General features: G+C 45.1%; 2 protein-coding genes across 7 annotated transcripts in view; one reads left to right on the top strand and one right to left on the bottom strand.

Annotated features, from left to right (window-relative positions):
* LOC148041840 (uncharacterized) overlaps positions 1-21,413 on the top strand; it is a 225,348-nt gene that overhangs the window by 146,882 nt on the left and 57,053 nt on the right. For 3 of the 6 annotated variants that reach the window (XM_087683115.1, XM_087683107.1, XM_087683142.1), the window contains 2 exons: positions 14,244-14,375; positions 14,551-14,691. In XM_087683115.1, the coding sequence (XP_087539241.1) occupies positions 14,244-14,375; positions 14,551-14,691 (273 nt within the window). The remainder of the gene's footprint in view (positions 1-14,243; positions 14,376-14,550; positions 14,692-21,413) is intronic. The other 3 variants (XM_087683131.1, XM_087683121.1, XR_015691637.1) reach the window with 2 other exon arrangements.
* LOC148041841 (uncharacterized) overlaps positions 1-21,413 on the bottom strand; it is a 218,362-nt gene that overhangs the window by 146,780 nt on the left and 50,169 nt on the right. The window contains exon 3 of the mRNA XM_087683157.1: positions 6,395-6,514. Within this exon, the coding sequence (XP_087539283.1) occupies positions 6,395-6,514 (120 nt within the window). The remainder of the gene's footprint in view (positions 1-6,394; positions 6,515-21,413) is intronic.

Genomic DNA, 21,413 nt, shown 5'->3' with positions numbered 1-21,413 from the left:
GCCTATTCAGGGAAAAACTTCATCGAATCTTCAAAGATTTGAAAGACAGTCACTTTCTTCAAGGGGAATGCATTGCAGTGGTGGTCCATACTCTTCATGCAACGTAGAGCACCATCAACATGGGTACAATTTAAGGAAATGTTTGCACCGAATTGGTTGACAAGTACCTTTGAGGTAGACATCATGATAGCTTGAAATAAAGCTTGATGCAAAGGATTGCAGTATTTTAAAGCAATACAATAAAAAGTTTTGGGATGCATTACTGCCCATCACTTCTTATTGTCCACTGGTACTCCATGAGTAAGTGGAAAAATATGTATGTGGGCTGCCTAGAGAAATCTGGGATTTTTGCATTCAATGCACTGTGTCTAGGATGTCTCAACTCATAGATACTGCTACTATAGCCAATGCTTTACTCCATAGCAAGGATGCAAGCTTCCAAGAGAGTGGGGACAAGGTGAATAAAAAGTTGTTTAATGCTAAGAAAAAGAGGCAAATCTGAAAATCAGCCCAAAAAGAGGCCAAAACAGCAAAGAAAGGGTTGGAATATCATTGGCACAACGTAGGGAATTGATGGCTGCAAATAAATGCTTCATTTGTGAACAGGATGGTCACATTGCAAAGGAGTGTCCCAATAGACAGCAAGCTGAAAAATCAAAAAATTAGGGAGATTCTAATAGAAAGAAGCCCAAAACATTAGTGGAATTGGTGCTTGATGTTGTTAGTTATCAGTCCAATGATGATGCTATTGAGTTATGCAGAGCATAGGCAAAATTAGGGATCAGCATGCATTGATATTCTTTGATAATGGTGCATAAGCCAACTTCATCTTTGTAGATATGGTAGTCTATTGAGGTATTAGAGAGGATGATATGGGACCCATGGGGAAAGTTGAAATTGCATGTAAGGGTCACGCAAAGCCTGTCACACTACTCATTGGAAAGTTTCAGCTGCACATTTAGGGATGCATGGACAACGAAGAGTTCTTTATTGTTCCACTTGAGGGTTGTGATGTGCTCCTTGGTATGCCATGGTGTCATTGTATGCATGCAGTGATTGATTCACTTACAAAAGAGATCATTATTCAACATAAGGAAAAGACTCTTCCACTTGATGTAAAGTTGAACAGGAATCTATCCTTGTTGTATCTGTAATCATCTTTCAACGTACTTGGTTTTTACTAAGGATAAGGATGATAGTGAGAATATTGGAAATATATCTAAGTTAGAGAAGGATCGATTATCATTTCTAAAAATATATGTTGATTGCTTTTCTCAGTCACTTCTAGGGCAGCTACTACCTAAACAAGTTGAAGATCATGGCATAGATCTTATCCATGGAAGTAGCCCACCTAATAAGCCACCCTATAGAGTTAGGGCAGCCTAACAAGAGAAGATTATGAGTCAAGTGAATGAGCTGTTAGAAAAAAGACTGATTCAGTCCAGCTCATATTCTTTTTGTTCTCCAGTCCTTTTGGTACAGAAAAAGGATGGTTCATGGCGTATGTGCATTGACTATTATGCTTTGAATAAAATCACGATAAATAATTGATTTTTGATCTCTTAGATCGATGATGTTATGGTGGATAGATTGTAGAGGATAGCCATATTCAACTGTATAGATTTAAAAAGTGGGTATCATTAAATACACGTTAGACTAGAGGATGTAGCTAAGACAACTTTCATGACATCTTTTGGATTGTATGAGTTTCTTATTATGCCTTTTGGACTTACGAATACTCTTTCCAGTTTTAATCGGATGACGGATTGCACCTTTAGGCCATATAGGGCATTTGTGGCTACTTTCTTTGATGACATGATTGTCTATTCAAAGAATGAGCCAGAGTATTGAGAGCCCTTGGACATTGTGTACAATGGGTTATGCAAGTATAAGCTGATTATCAATGACAAGAAAACTTTTTTTTTTTTGCGTGAAATCCATTTTTTAAGAAACATTATATCAACTGATGGTATACGTATGGACCCCACAAAGGTTGAGGCAATACGTTCATGGCCACATTTGAAGGATACCAACACAACCTTGTTATCCAACTTTTTTCTAAGTACCTTGGAAATGTGTGCAAATGCAAGGCACCCAAAAGTACGAAAGTGACCAACAGAAGGTTTCTGACTGTTCCAAGCCTCAAAAGACATGATATTCTTTAATGCTTTGGTGGGGCATCTATTCAAAACATGGCAATCACACATAACTCCTTCCATCCAAAAACTATATGGCAAGCTCTTTGCTTTCAGAATACATCCATCCATCTCCATGAGTGACCGATTCTTCCTCTTTGCAACCCCATTCTGCATTAGTATATTGATGAGCAATGCCCTTCTCCTTCAAAAAAGAATTCAGCACAGAGGACATGTATTCTCCCTCTCGATCCGAACGGAGAGTCTTCACCCTACAACCAGATTGGTTTTCAACAAGTGCTAGAAAAGCCAAAAATGCAAGATACACTTCTGACTTTTTCACTAAAGAGTAGACCTAGCAGAAGCGAGTAAAGTCATCAATAAAAGTGACAAAATAGTAACAGCCACCCAATGACTTTGTTTGCATAGGGCCACATACATCTAAGTGCATAATCTGTAACCTGGCAGTGGCTCTAAAAGCAACATCACGGGAAAATGAAAACCAATGCATTTTTCCCAAAATACATCCCTCGCATAAGTGCTCAAGAGGTCTCTCCAAGAGAGGTAATCCATCAAGCACTTGTGTTTGCTGCAAAAGCACCAAGCTACCATAGTTTACATGCCCCATGCGAGCATGCCATAACTCGGCCTATAACATAGCAAGAGTGAGAGTGGACGCTAAATAAGCCGACTGATCAACTGAAAGAGCATCCAACTCATATAACCCATGATATAGAGTGTCAGTCAAAACCAAAGTCATGTGTTCCTTATCTTTCACTATGCATCTGTTATCATCAAAGGTGACCTACAGACCAAACCGTGCCAAAGAAGAAATAGATAACAAATTCTTCTTTATACCTGGCACAAACAAGGCATCCTGTAGGTGGAGAATAGAGCCATCAATGGTTGTGAACACAATCTCCCCAATATCTCTAATAGGTTATGATGCATTGTTGGCACACTGTACAGACTTGCCAACCGGGGCTACAACAACAGAAACAAATAAATCTCTGCGAGATGTGATATGCCTAGATGCACAACTATCAGAAAACCATGTGTCTGCATCCTCAGTAGAGCTAAATGCTCTATCGGTCCAAGAAGAGTCATAATTGCAGGTATAAAACAATAGTCCTTGTCTGCAACAAAGGATGCTGACCTAGTAGCAGTGGAAGGAGCATCAAAAACAAACATCCTTGATTCCTTCTTCTTTTCCTTGGCTATGTGCTTTCTACATTTAGTGATGTAGTGGCCTGGCTTTTTGCAACAATGATACTTACCCTTCTTGGTTTGCATGTCCCCTTGTTTCTTATTGTCTTGTGAAGTACATGAAGTCCCAAAGCTCTACGAAGCATTCTTTGCTTGGCTACCCTTGCCCTTCTGTCGTGCCATAAAAGCCTACTCAGAGGCTATAACATCCACACCATTGTTCTTTCGGGTCTACTCCTCCTCTGCAAATTGACTAGCTGAAGGAAAGTAAGTGGCTATGGGGCAATCCTCATGGTGAGGTTCAAGGCCATATGAAAGGCAAAGTACGAGGGCAGCAATGAATTCACGGTATTAGATATCAACAGTGCATCTGAGTAATACTCATCAACATTTATAAGTTGCTCACGCAAGTCCTGAATTTTATTTAGGTGATCCTGCATAGAATCACACTCATCCATCTTCAATGTTTCAAGCTCTTTCTTCAAAAAAGAGATGCTGGTCTCATTCTTTCTAGCAAACATCTACTCCAAGGTCAGCCAAGCTTCTCGTGAAGAAGCTGCAAACCGAATGTGAGGGATAATAGACCACTGAACTGTCAATGCAATTAGCGACAAAGCCTGTGCATCTCGTGTATTCCATACCTTTTGTGCTGCTGATCTCTAGGGAAGTGGTTGAGTTGGATCAAGCTAAACAGGCTAAGTTGCCCGTTGTCCACATCCTCCTGGAGGAGTAGCTGGAGCCACAACTCCAAGCCTCACTTCTTTACCACTGACATAATCCCAAAGATTTTTCGCTATCAGCATATTTTTCATCATGAAGGACCAGAGTGAATAGTTATTACCATCCAACCGATCCTCTTTGGATATGTAAGTAAATACATTACCTCCCTGATTTGCCATGATAAACAATGCTGATCAGAGAGCAAAAGAAAAATGTCCCAAGCTGGACCAACGTGGAAAACTTAGAATTTCCAGAAATTACAGCAAGTAATTTGTTGTAATTAGCGAATTGAAGCACTCTCTGTCAAAACTGTATATAATGCAGGCAGTCCAAGATGCGATAAATGCTCAGCAACACTCTAGAAGCAAAAGCCCCAAAATTTCTTGCCCCAAAATGCTCAAAATCAGTCTATTTTATACTAAAACTATACTATACCAATCTCTACTCGATACCCAAAAGCCCCAAAATTCTTGACTGATTTGCCAAGAAATCTCTACAATAATCATGTCCCAAACATGTATTGAAGCTTATAGTGCTTGCCCGGGTAAAAGCCCCTTCCCCAGAAGTGAATCTAAATTAAAAAATTAATTTAAAAAACTTGTACCTTCGATTCTGAGCTGACAAGCTTGTGGCGGTGGCGACGGCCTGTGCTGGAGGCGACGGCCTATGCTTAAGGCTGGTGGCATAGGAGACAGGTGGCTCTGGTGGCGGGAGCAAGCCTGGCAGGCGGGCACAGGAGCTCCAGACGAGGTGCAGCCATACAGACGGGTGCCACACCAAGGGCAAGGCGAAGCTGTAGACGGTGGGTTGCGTTGGAAGGCGCAGGAGCAGAGGGACAGGGCAGAGTGGCACAGCTGTTGGCTGACGATGGGCGCTGGAGGCGGTGCTTTTGCTGTAGGCAGGGCAGCTGCAGAAGGCACTGGCTGGGGCAGCATTTCTGCTGCAGGCAGGGCAGCTGGAGGAGGCGCTGGCTGGGACAGCATTTCAGCTGTAGGCAGGGCAGCAGATAGGGAATGCTGGAGCAGGGCGGCTCTGACAGAGGTGAAGACTTCTGATGCACGTGTCAACCGGTGTTGCTAACGAGCAGCTGACCAAATTTAGGCCGAAACGAAGAGAGAAGTCTGAGCTGAACACAGATCTGACACCAACTATGAGAACATGTATGGATCGAAGCTTAGCTGAGAGTGGAGTTGACAGTGTATGTGAGAGCACGACACCCAATGCAATAAACTGAATTGTAAGGTGCAAGTACAAAGTACAACCCTTAAACATTAGGGTTGTAAGAGGGTGTTCACACCCGAAGTGTGTAAAACACGATAAGTGCCCAAAACTGTGTAGCATAGGCACATAAAATGAAGGGAAAAAATCTGGGGGAGAAACCTCTTGTACGGAGGGTAAAAAGTGCCCCAGTGTCCTATTGAGGATCACCGACACTCCTTTGTGAGTGTAGCCGTGAGTGAAACCCAACAGAACATAAATGAGATCCGTAGCTTCTTGGATTTATATTCTTACTACAGGATGTATGTGGATTTGCTGAAATTGCATCTCCATTGTATACTTTGTAAAAGAAAAATATGCCATTTAGATGAACAAAAGTAAAAATTTTAGCATTAGAAAAGTGAAAGCAAAAGACAACTTCAGATCTTGTGCTTGTGTTGCCCAATCTAAGGAAGTCATTTGTGGTTCAATGTGATGCATGTGGAAATAGCATTGGGGTTGTTTTAATGCAGGATGGCTGAGTTGTGGCCTATGAGAGTCATCATCTCCACGATGCAGAGAGGAATTTGCAGATTTGTAAGTCTATGAGAAAGAGCTCTTGGCTGTAATTACAGCCTATATCACTGTGCTTATTCAATTTGGGTCTGAGAAGCAGAAACATGCAGATGCTGAAGGGATTTGGTTATGCCATGCTTGCTTGTGTCGGTGGGGATTGTGGGTGACTTTGTGTCTATTTCAATCAGATTTCGGTTGTATTTATCTATCATGTAGATGTTGTAAGTGTGGGATGGGTACAATTACGCTGTAAAATAAGTAATATACAGTCTTGTGGCACCCAAGTCAGGTAGCTTAAGCAGTTAAATAGGCAGTTCACTGTGTTGGAAGATTTTGGAAAAGTATGCATTCTTCAATAAGAATGTCACAATATTTTCAATATTACACCAGTTTTGTCTGTGAGGGGATGCCCATAGCTGAAGAAATTTACATTCAGTTTCTACTAGGAGTATATGCAAAAGGCAAACTAGAAATCACAAAGTCAAACAGTTTCCTAGGCGGGTGGTTTGACCATCTAACATCAGTTCCAAAATGTCTTCAGGAGCATCACCCAATACTACCTTGTAAGTCAAAGCTTCACATTTTGCATGGGTTGTCAATGATGTTGAACTGATCTTCATGCTTGCAAACAACGAATAGTTAAATCTCCAGCCCATAGATTGAGGATTCATCAATATTTGCTGAAACAAATTTTAAATTAGCATCATAGCTTTCAATGGCTTCCTAATCTTGATTTTAAACCAGACACCAATTTTGCTTTCAGAGAGATCATCCTTCTACTAGTTAAAGGAAAACAGAGTACAAACTGTGAGGCAAACGACTATGTACAAAATATAGAGAGTTAAGCAAGGGAACTGCACCCCTGACTAGGCAATCTATCGGGTGTTTCTTGTACATCAGCTGGAGGGGGCAAATTTGCAGTTGTAAATATAGGCTCCTTCACCCTTTTCAAGCGTGGATGTATACATCTACTCCTAATTCCTTCAAAGTGATTCTGATATGTACGAATGCCAGCGTCTAATTAATTTAGATGTGAGTTGTTAGATAATACTATGATTTTACAGCAATTCAAACAAGAGTGACATCAAGTTGAGTTAAGATGCCTAGAAATCTTATTAGAGAAGGGAACTGGTAAAACAAACCATCGTTTCTTTGTTTATAGGCCCTTCAAATTGGCCTTGGTATTCTCTATACACATTTCTTTTTTTTTAAAACGAACGTCCGATGAAGTTCCCTGCCGACGCACTCTTGCCCGCCATCATGCCTCCCCCATCCCTCCTGCCGCCAACACGCCTTCCCCCCCTCCTGGCCATCATCGCACCCTCCCCTTCCTGGCCACCACTGCAACTCCCTCCTCCCGCCTGGCTGCCATCACGCCTTCCCCTCCTCCTGGCAGCCATCGCGCCCCCCCTTCCTAGCCACCACTGCGCCTCCCTCCTCCTGCCTAGCTGCCATCACGCCTCCCCCTCCTCCCAATAGCCATCGTGCCCCCTCCCGTTCCTGGCCGCCACTATGCCTCCCTCCTCCCGCCTGTCCGCCATTGTGCCTTCCCCCTGCGCTGTGCACCACCACCTTCTTGACGCGCCCCCCCCCCCCCCCCTTCTCATCAGCTTTTTCTCCTCACTCTTCACACCCCTCCGGCTTGCTGGCAGCTAGGAAATCCCCGCACGGCCCACGCCTAGAACTGCCCCCCCCCCCCCCCCCCCCATGCGGTCCCCGCATCCCTCGCCTTGTGGCTCAGCCCATCAAGCCCCCACCCACGGGATTAGGCCACCAGTGGAGTCCAACACTTTCCCCTCCGCCGGAAAACAAAATCCCTCCCCCTCCCCCCCTTTGCTCCCTCCATTTGCACCAACACTTTCACCTCCAGCAACAACACAGCAACGTGATTGGTAGGTTCTCAATAGGGACGCGCAATGGAAAGCTCTGGTCAGATGCCGGTGCACTCTGCGAGTGCCCCCCAATCAAACACCTTGTGCGTTGTCCTCTGTGAAGAACAACTCTTAGCCGTCCGTGCCATAGAGCTAGAGCTAAAAGAAACAATGATCTTTGGTCAGGTAGTAGGACACTCCCCATCCATGGCCTAGCTTCAAGATTGGCTTCACTCCACACTGCGCATTGGCACAGCGCAGATCGTGAAGTCGGTTCTCATGGGTCAAGGGATTTTCATGGTACAACTCACCTCGGCAGATGCAGCCCGTGAGCTACTGGCTAGCTCACCCTATGCTTCAACGAAGGGGGTCATCTACATGGTTTCCTGGTACAGTGGTTGCACAGTGGAGGCATTCGTACTCCACAACAAGTTCCTAAGGCATCTGGTTACCCTACTTTTCCCCAAACTGGCGATAGAGTATCGCCAGTTAGTGGAGGACTTTGGACGGCTCTTCAGTATTGTCCCTGCCTCCTTCGCAGACGTAGTGACAGCCACAAGAGTCCGAAAGGTACGAGTGGCACTGAAAGAGACAAAGAATATACCACAATCTCTGGAGATTGAGGCACGAGGACACTCCTTCAAATAGCCGGTTATTGTGATTGGGCAACCAGGGCAGTCTCTGTTGCCATGACTTTGGGCATTAGGCAGCAGATTGCACGCACTTCGAAGCCAAGGCAGCTTCACCAACAGGCCCACAGGTGGATGTAGACGGCTTTACATGGGTCTAGAGAAGACAGAGAGAGAGATGGCACGGGGGGCCGCAGTTAGCCCCTCAGACACAACCACGACAGCAGGGAGCAGGAGGGTGAGCGTCGCCCACCCGACAGAGCACCACGTGGTACCCCCCCTCCTCGCCCCACCCAACAGGATCACATGCCTCCACATCCACCCTCTACGAAGGCGTCACAGGCCACCTCATCGGAGGACCCACATCCCCCACACCCTCCCCTCCGCCCCCTCCTCCCCACGGTTCTCCCCCTGACCCTAGCCCACAACCCTCTCCCCTCAAGAGCCACCTGCCTCCCCCCCACACCTGCCTTATGTTTCCGACCATCCCACCATTCCCCTCCTCACCCCCCGCGCCCCCCCCCCCCCCCGCCGATTAGCCCCCCTGATCCCCACCTAGTTCGGGTGACCCCCCCCCCCCCCCCCCAAACAAGAGGTGAGGGGCCCCATACGCCGACATCCTCCACTCACCAACAGCCTAACCCCCGCCCCCCCCCCCTCCTCACATAGACTCTAGCTCATCCGTCCATGCCGCCCATAACACTTTCCTAAGACAAGCGCGGTTGCTACCACAGGAGTTTTTTCACAATGGTCCGTGGTCTTACCTGCAAGTTGTGGAGCGCTGAGAGTTTCCACTACCTCTAGAGATGGGAATCTTCATGGTGCATAAGTCAACGAGCGGCAAGGTCCATCTACTAGCACCATCGGATGGACCAAAGTACGCTTTCTTTCTTCAGACCTCTCATAGATAGGAGATTGGACGATGATACAGATAGAGGAGGAGGTGAAGAGCTAGGTGGCAAACCACATCTCCTAGTGGATGGGAGAAGGAGGACTAGTACTCTTCTCCCAGTAGTGGCCTGATTGCATGATGGACATTAACTGGTGGGCTGGGACCAAGGTCCCACATCTGAGCATTATCTTTCGAGCCCCTCCACAGTGGAGAGCTCCGATGGATGTCATCAAGTGGCCCCTAGCACAGGCGGCCAGTTTCTACCAATGTACAGAGTCACGCCTCTTAGCCTCGTTGATAGATGCCTTGGTGGTACCACCAGGTGCATCTATCACCCCCATGGTCCACCTGAGGGCTACCATGGGAGAATGGAGTTCTCGCCCCCATGGTAGCCCGAGGGCTACCATGGGAGAATGGAGTTCACCGTCCAAGCTTGCAACAAAGCATATCTATATGCTTCATAGCTTTTCTTTCTCATCAACAGCTTCCACACTGAATAGATGCATGTTTGGTCAGTCAGAGGTTTCCCTATGAGTTAACATCTTGCTACCTAGAATGTGAACAGCCTCCACTATAGCGGGGCACACGGTTCCAAGAAGTTCATTGTTCAATAGGAGTTGCCGGACGGATCAACATCTTATTTTTGCAGGAGCACAAGCTCATGCCCGCCCGAGCCCAACAGGTGGGAAAGGTACTCCCACGTAGTTCACACACTTACTGGGAGCACGTCATTGGTGCCCACGGTAGGAGTGGAGGCGTATGCACCTCTATTGCCGCAAGCCTCACCGCCTGTCTAAGGGACCATGGGACGATTGTGGCAGGGAGGATTCTATGGATCAGATTGGATATTAGGGACTTGTGCCTTGGAGTCCTCAATGTCTATGCCCCTACTGAGGTTAGGACACGTAGTAGGTTCTAGGCGGAGATCGCAAACAAGACTCCCAGAGATGGACTCCTAGATTGTTGGAGGAGACTTCAACAACCTGGAGGCCTTAGAGGACCAGCAGGGCAAAGGCAGAAATTACCAAGGCATAGCTAGGGAGGAGTAGGAGGCATGGGAGGTCTTCCTACTGGCAGTAGGAGCACACGATGCTTGGAGAGACCCAACTTTCCATAGGAGGGAGAGGTCGCTAGACTTCTCCTGGGGATGCAGGCGGCTAGGCGGTGTTTTGCTCGAGAGGCTGGACAGGTTTTATGTGAGAGAGTGGGGATGCTCTCACGGAAGCCAAGTAGGGTAGTTGGTTGGCACCACTTTGTCTAATCACTGCCCGGTTCTCTTGACACTTGATGCCCCAACCTTTGCCCTAGACACACGATCCTGTCGGATCCCGAATTCAATCTACAGGAGAGAGGAGGTGAAGAGACAAATCGAGTCTATTTGGACTTGGGAGTGGGGGAGGAGGGACAGGATCGTAGAGGAGGTTACAGAGGTCCTAGCCAAGTTAAGCCATATCTGCCAAGAGGCAACCTTACAGGCCAGGCAGTAGAGCTGGGAGGAGGAGAGAGCACTCCGGCGAGACCTAGCAGCCATACTGAGACTACTATAGGAGGCACCAAGGGATCCCAACCTCCTCTCACAGGAGGTGCACACACAAGTAGCCCTCCTTGGCCTAGAAAACAGGTACTCAGAGTTTTCATTCCGCACCTCAGTAACTTTTTGGGCGAGGAAGGGGAACACGATGTGCAAGGAGTTTTTCCAAGTACATCAGCCCCACACCTCAAGAGAGCAGATACGAGGCCTTCGAGATCAATACGGGAGGATTCGCTCTAGCCTAGATGAGATGATGGAGATTGCCACTGACTACTACAGACGCCTTTTCCAGCAAAAGACAGCCCTAGCCAGAGGACAACGATGTAGACATCAGGTCTAGGATCACATCCTGTTCCTCATCACAAAGGAGATGGAACGCTCCCTCCTAGACCCCTTCACAAAGAAGGAAATTGAGGAGGTTTTCCATGCACAAGATGAGCAGAAATGCACGAAAGAGGATGGCCTTTCTAAGGCCTTCTTCACTACCTACTGGGAGGTGGTGAAGAACCCCTTACTGTTGGCCTTCCAGGAGATTTTCAGCTCAGGAAGGATACTAGGGAGTCTATTGGCAGGTCTTATGAGTCTCCTCCCCAAAGGGCAAGACCAGTTGGAGCTATCCTAGTGGAGACCAATCACCCTGTTGTCAGTAGCCTACAAGGCACTGGCAAAGATGATTGGTAGGCGATTCCACCTTGAGCTTCCAGACATCATTTATGACACACAGACAGGCTTTGTCCCGGATAGGAGCATCCTAGGCAATGTCTTCACCTTCTTTGAGGCGACTGAGTGGGCCTAGCACAGTGGTCAAGGATTGGCGGTACTACTCCTGGATTTTGAGAAAGTCTATGACATGGTTGATTGGAACTCCTTAAAGGGCACCACGGTTAGGTTACGCTTCCCCCAAGCATGGATTCACGGGGTCTCCGCACTTTATAGATCAGCTACCGATAGGGTTCTCATAGGTGGCAGGCGAGGGGAGGAGTTTCAGCTGGAGAGATCAGTCCAACAGGGCTGCCCTCTGGCTCCATATCTATTCCGACTCTTTGCAGATGCGATGTCGCACTTCCTTAGGTCACGTGTGAGCGGGTTACGTGGCCTTCGACTTCCGGTGAGAGAGGAGATGGAGTTGTTAGACTCAGAGTATGTAGATGATACAGCTCTCTACATAGAGGACGATGAGCTGATATTGGAGAGAGTGAGACTAGCTCTCGAGTTGTTTTGCACTGCAGCGGGAGTGAAAATCAACTGGCGAAAGTCAGTTGGTTTCCTGACGGACCCGGACTCTAGCACAAAGTGGGGCATCCACTTGGGATCTAGATGGGTGTGCAAAGGGCCAACCGTCCGTTACCTAGGATTCCAAGTGGGACTCGACATCACTCCTGCCTAGCAATTTTTTCTAGTCCTCTACTCTATTCGGAGGAAGCTAACCTACTAGAGTAGAGCTCGCCTTTCCCTAGCAGGCCAAGCCCTAGTGGTTAACCAGGTCCTCCTAGCGACAACTTGATACATCCCCTCATGTTGGTGCTTCTCTTCATCCTGTGTAGTTCAGCTTCACCGCCTTGTTCGGAATTTTCTCTAGGCTAGGTCAGACGGTTCCAGGGACTCCTAGGAGGCCAAGGTGGCGTGGGTGACCATCATTCCGCATCGGTCAAAGGGAGTCCACGGTCTCACACCAAGAGGGCAAGCATGGAAGGTCCTATTGCAGGAGGGTCTCCAAGAGTGTAGACCGAGGCTTGGTGGTGATTGGAGGCCATCCTTGAGGTGAATCTTCACGATGGCCTAGATCACGCTTCCCAGATCCTCCTTCCTAACACAACTTACTTCGTGTGTGGCAGGGCCTCCGTAAGGCCCTAATTCAGAGCCCCCTGGTATGCCAAGAGGAGATAGACTGCCAGCCAGTAATCTGGAACCCCCAGGTCAAAGATCGGGATGGGATACAGATTGGTGAGTACCCCCACATCTAGTGGGCTGGTTGGGAGGCCGGCCCGGCTACCATCAGGACATGGCGGGAGGTGTACAGGATGGTGGACCAAGAGGTGTTGCAGCGGGCATCAGGTTGCTAGAGGAGTTGAGTTGAGGAGAAGGGAGATTGACATAGCAATACCTCAGGAGTGGCTTGACCCCCCGATACGAGAGCCATAAGAGCCCGGTGAGATATGAGCCGCTAGGTTTTCACCAACACGCATCCCTGTACAAGTGGCAGGTAGAGTGGGTGGCGCCTCACATGGGACTTTCTTCACCGTGTAAGAGGGGGGGTGTCTGGTCCTTGACAGAGGGCACCAAGAGGAGGGGTTATGTGTCCTTCCATGAAGGAGGATTCGGGTGGTTGGCCTTCAGGGGAAGACGTGGTGTCTGGACCCTTATGTTCTAGGAGGAGCTATGAGAGTGGTGCCTTTGGATTTGGGAGGGCAAGCCACTTGATGAGCTGGAGTGGGACCCTGGAGAGTGGCTATGGCCGGCCACTGCGGTCACCAAGAAGCCACCGAGGTTCCTGGAGTACTAGAGTACACAGTCAGGATTGGCAAACACGTACTGATGCAGGAGGACATGGACTAGGCACCTTCATGTAGTAGGTATTGGGCGGAGCACAGCATCACGGATGCTTTCCAGTGGACTTTCTGGCGGCGCCTATGGGACAGCTAGAGGCTGAGGAGGGTTTCATATTTCTTATGGCTGTTGGTACATGGAGGCATGGCAGTGGGGAGTTGGTTAGTCCAGATGCATGCCGCATTCTCCGCCATATAGCACCCAGCTTGGGATGTATCTCATGGGGAGCTTTCTACTGGCAGGTAGTCAGCTAGGGCCGTCACCTTTTGTATGAGGCCGGGATGCAGGACACAATCTTCATCATTGAGGATGGGTCTTGCGCAATGGGCAGTTTGGAGGCTCTACCCATCTGCCAAGTACTGGAGCCGACAGTAGCCCACTCTGAGGTATGGAAGATCGTAGGGAATCTTACTGGTTGGTATATTTGGAAGGTGTGGTGTTAGGAGATTTTTGGCGGGGAGAGACTTTCAGTACAGGCGACTTTGGCAGAGCTCTGGACCTCCATCATCCACTCCCTCCACGGCCGATGGGACCAGGTATAGGGCGAGTCTCCAGCGCGTCAAGAGCCCCGTTTTCATTTCATGCACACTTGGGGCGCCGAGGATCTGTTTTTCATGATGCAAGCAGGCATCCCCAAATGGCGATAACACCCCCCACCCCCCCAATGGCTTCTTGCTCTCATCCCCCCCAGACCACCTTGAGAGGCTTGTACACATGATTTATTTATGACTTTGCACCAGCTCCAACTAGTCTATCGAGCATGAGCGTCCCATTGTAATCAGTCTTTTCAAGTAATATAATCAGCCACATTTTATTTGCAAAAAAATACACAGTTCTTTTTGCATGTCAATGTTTACTAGTCTGACTAATATGCAGATCTTGGGTTTCTGTTTTTCTTGTTATGGAGATTAAAGGATTACTAAACGAATCCATGATCAGGTAGGATATTGTGCCCCAAAATGCATGGAAAATGAAGTTGCAAAGCAGATATTGCGGTTGATCGTCACATCAACTGTGATCAATGGCTTACTAGATATTGGCCTTGGTATCATTTATTCTAAACTGTTGCATGTATGACTCTGCTATCACACAAGATTTAGCTACATTATCCATATTTCCACTTTTTTTATCAAAACTTGTTAACCCATATCTCAATTTAGATATGCCAAGTTGCATTATATGTCATTAAACATTCTTTTAACAACAGAAGTACAAAAGCATGTTTACAATTATGTCATTGTTACAGATCGAACAAGAGCTGTCAATTCCAGATTTTGCAATTGACACAGTGTACCTTCAAGTTCTTGTTTGGGTTGGATCACACTTTAGTCCAATGGCATCAACAATTGGAATGCTTTGTCATTTGTTGACATTCTACTCTAAAAAGGTAGGTTATATCTTTGTTTACTTGTCATTTGATGGGTTTCTGTGCATTTCGTTTTCTTGCTTTATATTGTCGTTACAATTGTCATAGGAAGCATCTTATTCCATCATGTTACAGACGCATTATGCTATGCATGCTCTGGTTCTTTGGATGGCAGCTCTATCACTGGCATACTCTTGAGAATCAATCGCAATATAGTGGGTTAAGCAGGAAGCAGTTCGTGAGGGATCTACCTGTTGCCCCACCAGTAGCAGTCTTATTAGGCCTGTTGTCTAATCCCACCACAGACCTCCCCTACTCACTTCCTTTGCACCACCTTGCAGCCTTCCTCCTTCCTGGGTCGCCTCCCTCCACTCCAACAGTGCATTCCCTTCCTCCTTTTGGCCTGTTGCTGCCCCTCCTCTCTGCCTTCACACTGCCTCTCTTCTGCCCTCGTTAGCCCATCTCTCCCTTCCCTCTTGCCAACTTTCAGCTTCTGCCTCACATGCCTAGCTTTTCTCCACTCTTTATGTGTGCACCACCCCTTTCCCCCCAAGCCCCAACCCAATCACCACCCACCCGACACAGATTCCCCCCTCTTTTCTCCCTTTTTATCTAGCTTGTTGATAAGGGCCTTAGAAATCACCACAAATTTGTCACTTGATTTTGGATCTCAAAACAGTCCCAAAAAGATTATTTCATTAAACATGATTTCCTTTAACTTTGGTACAACAATTGACTCTCACAACTTAATAAAAGGTGTCATCAGGATGTGTTGTTCCAAGCTCAAGATTAACATGTGATTACCTCCTAGCTCTTTAGGCAAGCAAGACATTGCATAAGTTGTGTAGGACATGAGCACGTCCATCAATGGCAGGGGTTCAATAGTTGAGAGCTAGAGATTAATAATTATTTGATTTAAAGTGCATATTTAAATAATTGGGGCTCTTTGAACTTTTGTGCCAAAGTTTTAGTGAAACTATTAAATTTGGGCAATGGGGCCAAGGTTTGGACCTTGACAATTAAATTTAACATGTTTGAATTAAAATATGTTTTTTTAATGCAAAAACATAATGGAAGAAGCTGATAAAATGGAAGTCAAGTTTGTGTGCTAGTTTTGGGCAGATGGAGGCAGTTTTTGTGGCAGTCATGGCATGCAAGGGAGGGGTTGTGATTGTTTTGACAGCATAGTGGCAGTTTTCTCTCTTCCTTGCAAGCATGCAAATATTTTTGTCATCTCCTCCAAGCATGTTCAATGAGGAATAGCAGTGTGCAAGGCTGGAAGAGGTTGTGTTGTGTGATAATAGCTGTGTTTCTTTGGATTGGTAGAATTCTAGGGTTTGGTACAACCTGTGTGCATCTTTCTCTGTCCTCAATGGGCACCAATGTTATTGACAGCTGTCCTGGACTGTGCACAAGTGCTTTTCCTAGTTTTGTGCAGTTTTTTTTCAAGGGACTGGCTGTATTCTCTCTTTTGTATGCACAGGATAGGACTGGACAGCATTGAGCAGCACTAGCGATAGGATGAAGTTTCTCTATTCAGCATAGACTTGCAATCTAGAGTCGCATGCAAGCTGTGTGCAGCACTTTCTCTCTCCAGAGGGCACACAGTTTGCTATAGGCAGTAGTCTTGGTCTGCGTGCAAGTGCTCTTTGAAGAGACTGTGTAGAGATTGAGGTTTTCAAGTCAGATCTGGTCAGTTCTAGTGTTTGTTAGCCTCAGTTAGTGAGAGCAACTTGTGACGTAGTGAGCAGACAGGGTTGAACCGATCTACAAAGAGTAGAAACAAGGTATGGTTAGAGTTTGCCGAGTGGCTGAAATGCAAGGTTTCAAAGTTAAAATCAGGGTTTTTGTACTCAGATTGTACAAGTTTAGTAATTTTAAAGAAATATAGTAGGGAGCACTTGAGCTTTGGGGCCAATTTTGTGTTTTGTGTTATAGATGTGTCAAGTGTTTTGTGTTTTGTGTTATAGATGCATCAAGTATTTTGATTTGTTCATGGTCAACAGTTACCATTGGATGGGGGTCCTACTGGATGGCCATACATGGAGGGGTAAAGCATTAAGAAGAACATACAAGGAAAATACATGTTGATGTATATTGAGTGCATGTTTAGTAGCACTGAGCATATGCTTGTATACATTGAATACTTTCTTGTGCTCATGATATATAACTAGTCGTGGATCCTTTAGGATGGCCATTAGTGTAAGTCTCTTAAAGCAGTGTGGATCCCTTGGATAGTCATGAGCATAAGTCTTGTAAAGCAGTACGGATCCTTCAGAATGGTCATGAGCATGAGTCTTATGAAGCAGCCGTTAAGGGTGATTAGGACAATTAGTAGAGCATAGTGTGTGTGAAAGCATTTGCGTGTGGTATATGGATTCATGTCACCAATTGGTTTTGGAGATTTTCCTACAGATTCTACAAAAACAACCAAAAGAAGTGAGTCACAATGTTGCCCAATTGTGCAAGATGATGCTACTTTGCAAAGAGACAATTGCGGGCATATGTTATTGTCACAGAAGGTGTCTCTGCTCAATTCTTTGCCTGATTTCTGGGTGCACTAGAGAATGTTCCCATCTTGTGTATTGTGGCCAATTATGTGAAGGCTGAGAAACCTTGTTCTAGATATTGTAAATGATAGCATGGCACCATGTGCAATACTAAGAAAATTGCAGCATACAATATGCTGAGAGGAGAGCTTTTGTTTAGTATAAATCATGATGCTGTAAAAAAAATAGGTTTTTCTGTTTTGATGGAAGATGGACAATTGGTGATATGAGAGAGTACAATTGCGCAAGTATCTTTGAATGGTTGAACGGTTAGTAACTTGTGTACTATACTTTTAAGGATGGATTCGTTACAATGAATGGTCATCTTTGGTGTTACAAAGCAGGCCTAGAGATGTTGGGCATTGAAATATTGATGTTACAATGAAAGTAGTTAAAACCTATTTTGGCTAGCTTTAAGATAGAAGATGGATCCTTTTATAACAGATTTGCATCCTGTGTCAAAAGGCACCGGGTTAGTTGCACCCATTTGCCTGTTAAGGATGCATAGTGGGAAACCATAGCAATGAGTATAATCTTCGAACTTCCTAAAGCACCAACAAAGAATGATAGTGAGTGCATTGTTTTGCACAATGGATGCTTTTATAAGGGATTTGCATCCTATGACAAAGGGCACTCAGTTTGTTGCACCCATTTGCTTGTTAAGGATACATAGTGGGAAACCATGGCTATGAATTTAAACTTGGAATTTCCTGAAGCACCAACAAAGAATGAATGAAAGTGCATTGTTTTATGCAGATTTAGTCAGTAGATCCATGTCATTCTAGTGAGGAAGCAAATAAAAGCAGATCATATGGTTAGATTGTTCTTTGAGATCATCTTACAGTTTAATAGCATACTTTTTTCTATCATCATTGATGTAAATCCACATTGATGAGTCAAGTTTGGAAAGCAAGGATAGCTCTCCTAGGGTTGTCTTTGTACTTAGTATGGACTGATCCGTACGGTACCATACCGCACGTATTCATACAAAAAAACAAGGCCCTTCTGGCCACCACCCCCATCTTGTTTTGGATTGTACCCATCAATGAGCAAGGAGCTCGAATGGTGACCATTGTCTTGAATCATCAATTCCTTTGGCATGATCTCACAACATATGCTATTGAAATGCTTTGACTCAGGGATTTTCTTTAACTTCTTGGTGCTAGGCCAATTAAAAGAATGTAAGGGTGCCATGAAACAATTATTCCTTAGCGATGAGTTCACCTCACTGGCATTGGCAAACACACCTATAGGTATTGTGTGTGTGTGTGTGTGTGTGTGTGTGTGTGTGTGTGTGTGTGTGAAGAATCTTAGATTAAATAAGTAAAAGTATTTACATCAAGCCTTTTGGCCAGCCATAAAAATCCCAACAATTTACAAGTCAAGCCAAAAGGCTACCAAAACCTAGCACACAAACATCATACCAATGAAACAATAGGAGTAGATTGAACAATATCCAGCCAAAAGAGCATCCACATCAAGAATAATGAGGTCCGCCGAAACCATGGAAGACATCTTCCATACATCTACGATGTGAGATCTTATAAGCACATAGCACATCCCCTATGGGAAGACCTCCAACAAGCAGTATCCATATAAATACATTCCCTTGATAAGGAATCTTGGCCCTCCACAATTGAAAAGTTCTATCCTACCACTTCACTCTTCTATCTCAAGCATGCCAAACTTTATTGGCTTTCTCAGTAACCCATCTCTTATCCTTCACCAACTTGTAATAGATCTAATTAGCCAACCTTTTTGAAAGTTAGCAAGTTTCACAAACATCCAATCGTACCAAGGGGAAGTAGGCTGTGGAGCAAACAATGGATTATATATTACTCAAGTTGCTCCTACAAAGTAGCACATATGTGGCTATAGCCTCCAGGCACCCAAAAGTATTGATGTATGCAACAAAAGGAATAAAGACAGGACCGCCCAAGAATGACAACATCACTCACCATTTGTAACTCCAATCAAGACATCCGATTAAATTTGTCTTGATGTAAATATTTATCTAGCCAATCAAGCATCCTAGAAATAGCCAGCACTTTTGCCTATAACGAATTAGCCTCCTTTTGAAGATCATGATGCCAAACTATAAGGTAAAGAATTAGCTGCCAAGAGGCAATCAAATGAGTAAGGAGAAATGACTATGATGTTTTGAGAGGCCTTGTAGAATTCAACACATGCCACCAAGATGCTTGGATAACCATGTGACCATGGGCGAATGACCATGGGTGATACCAATCTCCTCAATAAAAAATTTGGCAACATCAGTCCAAGGGTGTCTTTGCGCATACAAGGCTTGCACAAGTGCCATTCTTAGAGCTACCATATGAAGATTGACATCCAACAACGCAGCTTCCCCCAACCGTTTAGTAGTGTTGCCAAGAAATCCACACCTCACCCAAATAATTGCCTTCTTTTTTTCCACAACATAAAGCAAATGGCCTGCACCAATTCCAAGATAGACTTTTTGCTCCAACAAAGCAAGTGTAAAAAATAAGAGACCATATTAATCATGATAGATTGGGCCACTTTGAGTTGCACATGAAGAGGCCAGCCTTGAGATTTCCAATACATAAAATCTAAGCATAAACTCAAGAAGAGATCCAATCAAATAATGCTCTAGGAGGTATATCCACACCAATGGGATATTCCAAGTGCCGAGTAATATCACCTCTAGAAACAACAACTCGCTAGCCCAATTCTTGCAAATCAGTTTTTGTACAAGAGATCGATGTAGATTTTTGAGCATTTATATGAAGGTCCAAGGCTAAACCAAACAAACCCCAAATAGCCATTGCCCGATTCACGTTGGTTTGATCACCCTTAAGAAACATAAAGAAATCATCTTTTAACAATTAACCCAAAAGTTGGGGACCACTGGAAAAAGATAAACCAACAATCTCCCCATCACCAGCCATCCTATCCAGCAAAGAGAGCATCAAGTGTATTTTTAGTGACTGGCCAAGCCGAAGACACTGCTGCAGTAGTAACAAGACCCGTGAGTAGAATCAGACTCATGGAAAGCCCATCTATGCCTAGCCTCCAATGGAATTGAATAGAGTCAATCCAACTAAAATTTTCAAGTAATTGAATGGATTGGTCGTGAATATGGAAATGGCAATAATATAAGTGACCAATGCAAACAATAAAGGACTAAGAGGGCATCCTTGACACAGAGAGTGAGATAAGAAAATCTCATTTGTGACTCCCCTATTAAACACAACATGTGCCATTGTATCCCGGCTGATAGTGTAAATAAGAGAACTCATACGAGGACCAAAGCCCATGGTGGACATCAATCGTCTTTTGAAAGACTAGCTGACATGATCAAAAGTGTTTTCAATATCTAACTTGATAATGACAACCTATTGCCCAGAGGCTTTGGCATAATCAATCCCCATCTTAGCAGTGACTTTTGAAAAGATTTTGTACAAGCATCCCATAATAGAAATGGATTTGCATTGTTTCAAAGCACATGGTGAGGGAACCTTGGGCAGCAAATGAATAATTGCAATTTTCCGATCCAAAGGCATTGATCCAGATCCCCACACATGCTGGGAAAGGCAAGTTAGATGGTCTTTAAGCTACTCCACATTGATTGAAAATAGCTCACTAGGGAAGCCATCCCAACCAGGGCTTTTCTTGTGTGGTAAATGGAAAAACACTTTCTCCCCTTCCTCCTCAGTAATATCTACTTCGATCAAGTCTACCCATTCAAGCTTAACTTGATTACAAACAAAGTCATAAACATAGTTATCAGGTACAAAAGGTACGATCTAGTACGGTACGATAAAATATGGTACTAAATGGTATCTTATAACCCCTTGCCTACACAGCTAGCGCCTAGGGAGCCATCATTTGATGATAATGGTAACCTCATTAGTGAGGATGAGCATGAGAGTGTCTCATCATATGACGTTGAGGAGTCATCTTCAAACTCTCTTGATGAGTACTCAAATGGTTCTGATAATGATGATGATAATGATGCCTCATCATAGTCTATAGATTCATAGGTCTTTCTCTTTTTTGTATCTACTATCATTGTATCCACATACCACTATGATCTATTATCCATGTATGTACTAGTCTTTAGACATTAGTTGTAGTACATGTTGTGCATAGGTGGCAGCGCATGTGACCGCGAGAACCACCCTCACGTATTGATCTTATTTGTAATGAAATGGT

Source organism: Lygodium microphyllum, chromosome 1 (genome assembly GCF_053477565.2).
Source record: "Lygodium microphyllum isolate KBCC chromosome 1, Lygodium_microphyllum_v1.1.10, whole genome shotgun sequence".
Lineage (NCBI taxonomy): Eukaryota > Viridiplantae > Streptophyta > Polypodiopsida > Schizaeales > Lygodiaceae > Lygodium > Lygodium microphyllum.
The sequence above is the reverse complement of the archived record's forward strand: the minus strand, read 5'-3'. Positions and strand labels throughout refer to the sequence as shown.